Below are 7,676 nucleotides of genomic sequence, written 5' to 3' on the forward strand. Positions count from 1 at the left end.
TGAAAGAAATGTAGAGCGTGCAAAAGCTATTGTTTTTGCTCATTAAATATGCAAAATGTGTGACGTTTTCGTTGCCGTCGCGTCGTAGATCTTAAACTTCCGGGCCCGGTTGTTCGAAAGCCGATCAACTTCATCCTGGGTTAGCGTAAACTTTTGTTTCATGTTTTTAACTGTTTGGTGAAAGTTTCGTTTGCTTATTTTTGTTTTTCAAGATTGACTTTTACTGTAACTTTACTTGTAATATCAGCGTTGAACAGCATTTGGAAGTAGAGAAACAAACTCCTTGGTTAAATTTTAATCTGGGACTAGCGTTAATCGGCTTTTCAACAACCGGGCCCCGCAGTTTAATTAAGAAACGACAGCTGCTACGACTACGACAACGCCACAACCGAAACAATAATATCATTGGTCAAAACAGCATATTTAATCGTGCTACACATGCAGCGTGGGTTTTAATAAGTAGGTTTGCGATCCTCTGCATAATGATGAAGTGAAATCACCACATTTGAGGTTTTGACGACAACGTAAGCATGCAACAGAGAATCTTTCATTCTCTATTTTGACTATGAAACCGCTCGTACCAATTTACTTTTAGGATACTTCGCCTACATTGTGGGACGTGAATGAGACTGAATAATCACGAAAGACTTATGATAAAGCAAAGTTATATTTTGAGGTGACTTTTTCGTCGGCCATCGCCGTCGTAGATCTTACTCCCTATTTAGTTGTTGACAACTGTCTTTTATCCAAAACAGAAAGTCATTGACAACTATGTCCGATGGAAGTATTACACACACAGAAGTATTTCGTTGTCGATTACAAAATTATTCCCGGGAGAACTTCGAAGTAACATTCACTGCGCATGTTCATATACGATAGTTGTCTACAACTAAACTGCCTATCCCCACACACTAGAAAAAGCGGTCAAAAATGTAGTTATCGACAAATATTTGTTGTCGACAAGTGGGCAGAATGGAAACTGCTTACTTGTCGACAAAATTTAGCGTTTAGGTGTCGGCAACTCGTCCCACACACAAGTATCTAAGGGCCAAAATAACACGAGAGCGTATCCTCACTCACAAAACCAATCGTTTGGTCATATAATGCTGGTAGAGAAGCTTATAAAACTGACAAGGTGCAAATGAAGAATTTTGTCAGCATCTTAAGGACGGTGCCTACTACTTCAAATATATTTTTGCGCGATTTAGTGAATATGCGGGAAAAGTAGATCTAAAAAAGTATTATTGAAATCCAAAAAGAAAAATGGGGGTAACCACGCATTTTTCGAAGATAGTAAATCAACAATATTTGTAAAAGCTTTTAAAACAAAGCAGTGTTTGCGTTATTTTCGAAATTGAAGCTTAATTATCTCTGAAAAATGCGCGGTTATCCCGAATTTCCGAATTTTCTTTTTGTATACCAAGAGCACTTGCTCAGTTTCACTTTTCCGCATAGTTTTGGATCGCGCAAAAATATCCCTGTATTAATAACCACCGTGGCCCATAGGAAATCCGAGTATCTCGCGAGATGCGCAGAACGTGTGCGCAATACCAATAGTAGGCACCGTCCTTAATATTATAAGTTTACAAATGTACTTTAACAAAATTTACATATCTTTGTCTTGCTTCACCGCTACTGTGGTATGAATACTTTCTTTTTGCATTAACTCACATAATTGAAGTAACGAAAAGGACATATCAACGCATCAGAGACAAAGGAGTTTTCTCACTTTTTAGACACCGTTTCTGAAAAAAAAAAAAGAAAGAAAAACAGAAAACAAGTTAAAGAAAAAAGGGAAATTGTGTTAAATGGTAATTAGGACTTTCGATCTGATTGGTAAGTAGATAAAAAAAATTATCTTTATTCATGAAACCGTTTGTACTTAGTTGATAGCAACAATTTCTATTCAACTAAGTATCACTGCGACAAAAGCCCTCAATATCTAACTTCACTTTATGCACTAGTCAATTGAAACCATGGGCCTCCGACCCACGGGAACGTTGTGGGAATGTAACAATTGTACAGTGTTACATTTTAAACCTTCCTCCGACCCTCGGGGGAAACTTGAATGTTACAATCCCCGTTGCCATGGCCCCGGTGTTTCACTCGAAGAGAATAAACAGTTATTGGATGAGATTGAGCATGATAGCGGTAATTATCGAAGGCCAAAGTTTGTGTCATCTGCCGAAGCCGAAGACTGAGGATAACACAAACTGAGGTTTTGATAATTATCGCTATCATGCGAAAACCGAATCGAATAATTGTTTTATTATGCATATTCCTGAGCTGCATTGGTAAAGACAAGAGGACTGACTCATCCATTTGTTTGGATGAGCGGAAAATCAAAGAATGTTTCTGCGATTGGCAGAGTCTTCTTTCCTCTTTTCTGCTGGTTAGTGTATTAGGTGACGTCACTTCTGCACGCATAAAACTACTGTCTGTAGGTATGACGTCAATTCTACATATACAAATCTATTGTGTGTAGGTATGACATAAGAGGAAAAGAGCAAGCGAGAATTAGCTCCGTGCTTATAGCCATGCAATCAAAATCGAGCTGGTGACACCAATGTATAATAATCATATTAAATGGTTGCTACGAATCGCTAAAAAACACGATAGTTTTCATTCGTTTGCAATTGCTAGTACAATCACTCTGTATACATTTGCAGCACGCGGAATCAGTAAAAGCAGTTGGGAGGTAAGGTAGCAACGTTAGGTTTATTATAAACAACTCTTTCTACTAGTTGTAATACTATTGTTGAGCACTTAAAGTCTTTTCAACTTCGTTTAACAAGTTTTGGAGCACTCGTTGTTCGCTGCATCTGGAACTCCATCTTAGAACATTCACAAATGCAAAAGAAATCAGATAATTACTTCAATGAGGATAATTCTCCGGACAACAAATGTTCACAGTTTTTTTTCTCCCTGACAAAAACAGAGCACAAAAATTTTAGCATCCAAAACTGTTTCATGACGTATATTTAGCAAAAAACGCAAATTACTGCGTTTGTAGGCACTTTTTTTTTGCCAAGTCCAAGTTGCAACGTTTTTCTCCTTTAAGACCCAGTCCCACTCTGTCAAGGCTAGTGTTAAAAGTCTCACCCTCAGAGAAATGCGTGATTACCAAAGCGTAGTAATTCTACGGCCATGACCCCGTTACTGCTTGCTTTTTTCCGGGGGTCGGGGGTCAATGTTTTTAATTGACTAGTGCATTATATCAGCAATTTCAGTCCTTAGCTTGGCTCAAACAGCTAGCTATCTGCACGACGGCCGAAGTATCCGACCTGGTGAATGCAGACAATACAGATTTCAGGCGCTAGCCAAAGCAGTTCGTAAAAGTACATTGGCGACCGATTTTGCAATTAATTCACTATGAGAAACCTACCTATTCCTCTCGACAGCTTGCCGATTAAAAGCATGTACAGTGACTGCTTTTATGAACAATGCATATATATTCGAAAAACACTTACCGTTCTTTTCGAGTTGTTGAGGCCCAAATTCAAACGTGACATCATCGCCAATTAGAACAAATGGCGCCCAGTATTTAATGGCGGAATACGTTTTTGTCTCCCGAACAGATTTCATAGCATAGTGAAGAGCTAAACTTGCACTTTTTCTATCTGCCAAGTGTTGGTAAAAATGTTTCATGAACAGCAAGGTCGCCTTGTCGTCAATTGCCCAGAGTGACACCAAAACAGACCGGGCACCAGCACACAGGAAAGCCCTGGCTATTCCCACCACACCCTCAGATTTTACCTCTCCCTGACCACTATGAGAGCAACTCAGCACAACCAGCTTTGCCTGAAGACGAACTGCATGAACGTCGCTCATTGTTAACATGTAATCTTCCATTTCGGGGATCTGTGATGTACGGTCGGGATTTGGGGCTAATTCGATTTCTCCAAAAGAGTCATCTCCATGAGAAGCAATGTGGATTAAGGCAACTGACTTCATTCTTTTCAGCACCTCAGCTTTCGTTGCATTTTGGCCAGTGAGAGGCGCGGTGTGCAGAAGTTCTCCAATCATCTCCACCTCTTTTTTTGCGCATGGCAACTGTTCAAACATGGGTTCCCCGTTGCCCCAAGTGACTTCCTTTAAGCACGGATCGCCCACAAGCAGCGCTTCACTTGTACTGTCGACGTCATCAGGTGCACTAGTGATCAATTTTAAGGCGGTCAGTGAGGGAACAGTACGGATCCTGACAGTGTCACTCAATGCAGAAAAAGGAGCCAGGCAAAATGGTCCATCAGGAACAAATATCAAGTCATCACCCTGAAGCAAGTCTGCAATGGGACCGATTAAAACATCATACAAAGGCTTCAAGCAGTTGTCGGACTCCTTCATCAGTGAGTCAACACTTCCATTTTCGATTTCCTTTTGCTTAAATTTTACCTCGCTACCTCTTCTCAGTATCCAAAGGCTGATAGTGTTTCCGTCAAGTGCTGTAAAAACTGTTTGTGAAGGCAAATATTTCATAACAGCAGAGATTGTTTTTGTCCTCGCAATTGCCGAGGAGGGTTCTTCATCAGCATGGTATCGCACCTTCAAAATGTCTGTCAAAGCCTGTGCTCTTCCTTGCTCAGCAGCATACAAAGCCTCATCAACCTCTCCATTCTTCAGCAGTGCTCTCCAAAGAGCGGCATACACACTCTGATTTGTGTCTCGAAAGCTTATTTTCCATGCGTCTTCTGAATGAAGATGACGCCTGGTTTCATCATAACAACTTATGCTTAAACGATAGTAATAAATAGCTTTGGACAAGGAGCCTAAAATTTCATGATCAAGACCCAGCCTATAACATGCGATTCCCTCCCCTATTGGGTCCCCAGTTTCCTTACAAATGCTAAGATGTTGGTTGTGGTACTCTATGGCTTGCTTAAAATCACCCAGACTCTGATACGCAGTGCCGAGATTGCCATAGGCTTTTCCCTCCCCAGCCCTATCCCCTATTTCCTTAGCAATACTAAGATCTTGGTTGTGGTACTCTATGGCTTGCTTAAAATTACCCAGACTCTGATACACATTGCCGAGATTGCCATAGGCTCTTCCCTCTACAGCCCTATTCCCTACTTTTTTAGCAATACTAAGATGTTGGTTGTGGTACACTATGGCTTGCTTAAAATCACCCAGACTATGATACGCATTGCCGAGATTGCCATAGGCTTTTCCCTCCTCCGCTCTAGCCCCTACTTCTTTTGCAATACTAAGATTTTGATTGTGGTACTCTATAGCTTGCTTAAAATCACCCAGATTCTGATACGCATTGCCGAGATTGCCATAGGCTCTTCCTTCCCCAGCCCTATTCCCAATTTCTTTAGCAATACTAAGATCTTGGTTGTGGTACGCTATAGCTTGCTTAAAATCACCCAGACTATGATACGCATTGCCGAGATTGCAATAAGCACTTCCCTCCCCAGCCCTTTTCCCTACTTCTTTAGCAATACTAAGATGTTGGTTGTGGTACTCTATGGCTTGCTTAAAATCACCCAGACTATGATACGCATTGCCGAGATTGCCATAGGCACTTCCCTCCCCAGCCCTATCCCCTACTTCTTTAGCAATACTAAGATGTTGGTTGTGGTACTCTATGGCTTGCTTAAAATCACCCAACCTCTTATACGCATTGCCGAGATTGCCATAGGCTCTTCCCTCCTCAGCCCTATCCCCTACTTCTTTAGCAATACTAAGATGTTGGGTGTGGTACACTATTGCTTCCTTAAAATCACCCAGACTCTGATACGCATTGCCGAGATTGCCATAGGCTCTTCCCTCTCCAGCCCTATCCCCTACTTCCTTAGCAATACTAAGATATCGATTGTGGTACTCTATAGCTTGCTTAAAATCACCCAGATTCTGATACGCATTGCCGAGATTGCCATAGGCTCTTCCTTCCCCAGCCCTATTCCCAATTTCTTTAGCAATACTAAGATCTTGGTTGTGGTACGCTATAGCTTGCTTAAAATCACCCAGATTCTGATACGCATTGCCGAGATTGCCATAGGCTCTTCCCTCCCCAGCCCTATCCCCTACTTCTTTAGCAATACTAAGAGCTTGGTTGTGGTACTCTATGGCTTGCTTAAAATCACCCAGACTATGATACGCATTGCCGAGATTGCAATAGGCTCTTCCCTCCCCAGCCCTATCCCCTACTTCTTTAGCAATACTAAGACGTTGGTTGTGGTACACTATGGCTTGCTTAAAATCACGCAGACTATGATACGCATTGCCGAGATTGCCATAGGCTCTTCCCTCCCCAGCCCTATCCCCTACTTCTTTAGCAATACTAAGATGTTGGTTGTGGTACACTATGGCTTGCTTAAAATCACCCAGACTATGATACGCATTGCCGAGATTGCCATAGGCTTTTCCCTCCTCCGCCCTATCCCCTACTTCTTTTGCAATACTAAGATTTTGATTGTGGTACTCTATGGCCTGTTTGAAATTGCCCAGACTGTGATGAGTATTACCGAGATGGCCAAAGGCTCTTCCCTCCTCTGCCCTCAAACCTATTTCCTTAAAAATGCTCAATGCTTCTGTGTAATTTCTTATGGCCTCTTTAAAATCGGCTACGCCATTGCAGTAGTTGCCCAGATTGAAACAAGCCAAACCCTCTTCTCGTCTGTTTCCCGCCTTTCTCGCAATGCTAAGCTCTTTCATGTGCCGCTCCAAAACGTCCAACTTTCTATCCACCATTCTTGATACTTAGAGGCGGGAAGGTTTTGTGCAGCTAGAAGATAAATGAACGAAAACATATAAAGTTGAATGCCATAACTGTAACTATAAAGAGCAAGGTCGTTTGAACGGTGAAGGAACATTTCTTTGCAGGCAGTATTTAGGGATGGAGAGCCCGCTTTCTTCAATTTATCAAGGTAACCCAAGCAATCATTTCGATTAAAGAACGGTGCCTACTAATTCATCGTATTTTTGCGCTGTTTACTCAATATGCGAGAAAAGCAAATCTTAACAAGTGTTATTCAAATTCAAAAAGAAAATTGGGTTGAACCACGCATTTTTCGAGGATAATTAATCAATTAAGCGTTCTCTTCTAAATTGAAAAATGCGTGGTTACCCCAATTTTCTTTTTGGATACCACAAGCACTTGCTAACTTCTCCTTTCTCCGCATAGTTTTTAAGTGCGCAAAAATATCCCTGTATTAATAAGCACCACTCAAAGGAAACCCGCATGTCACGAGATGGGCAGAACGTATGCGCAATAACAATAGTAGGCACCTTCCTTAAGGACACGTTACAGAATGAGTAGGAAGTAAGTGCGTAATTGTTTTCGACGTAGGAAAATGTATACTATTTATGGCGTTTTTCACTCCTGGCGCGCGGGTATATATTGATTCGAAGCCTTTGACACCATCTTGGACTGAGTGACACTTGTGATAGATAGTTAAAAAAGATATGTCCCCTAAGTGATAAATGGTAAGGATTCCGTTAAATACGTGAGTATGCCGATTGAAAAAACGTATTACGATGGATCTGGCGTCTGCAAAAGTCATGTGAAAGAACCGGAATGTGGAAATAAGAAATCACATTTCTTTCAAGACTACTTTCATCTTCGCAAGACTATATTAAGATCAAATCGACGGACAAGAGTTCAATGTTTAGTTCGTTTGGGGTCAAAAATGCGCGACCACGTGATGTAGTCGGTTCTCGACAAGTAATAACAA

At 41.3% G+C, this 7,676-nt stretch overlaps 1 protein-coding gene across 1 annotated transcript; it reads right to left on the reverse strand.

Annotated features, from left to right (window-relative positions):
* Positions 1-1,725: 1,725 nt before the first annotated feature.
* Positions 1,726-6,722, reverse strand: LOC138035483 (tetratricopeptide repeat protein 28-like). Its single transcript, XM_068882157.1, has 2 exons — positions 3,471-6,722; positions 1,726-1,745 (listed from the first exon to the last, which is right to left on the reverse strand). Exons 1-2 carry the CDS (start codon positions 6,691-6,693, stop codon positions 1,726-1,728), a joined length of 3,243 nt encoding a protein of 1,080 aa, XP_068738258.1. The 5' UTR covers positions 6,694-6,722.
* Between the last annotated feature and the right edge of the window lie 954 nt (positions 6,723-7,676).

The sequence above is a fragment of the Montipora capricornis genome, unplaced genomic scaffold (genome assembly GCF_036669925.1).
Source record: "Montipora capricornis isolate CH-2021 unplaced genomic scaffold, ASM3666992v2 scaffold_412, whole genome shotgun sequence".
Classification (NCBI taxonomy): Eukaryota; Metazoa; Cnidaria; class Anthozoa; order Scleractinia; family Acroporidae; genus Montipora; species Montipora capricornis.

What these genes read in the sequence shown, in the direction of transcription:
- LOC138035483 (XM_068882157.1), bottom strand. Translation starts at nt 6,693, where the DNA reads ATGGTGGATAGAAAGTTGGACGTTTTGGAGCGGCACATGAAAGAGCTT. An exon ending in TCAACAACTCGAAAAGAACG is followed by an intron (nt 1,746 to 3,470) that starts GTAAGTGTTTTT and finishes TTTTTTTTTCAG; the next exon opens with AAACGGTGTCTAAAAAGTGA.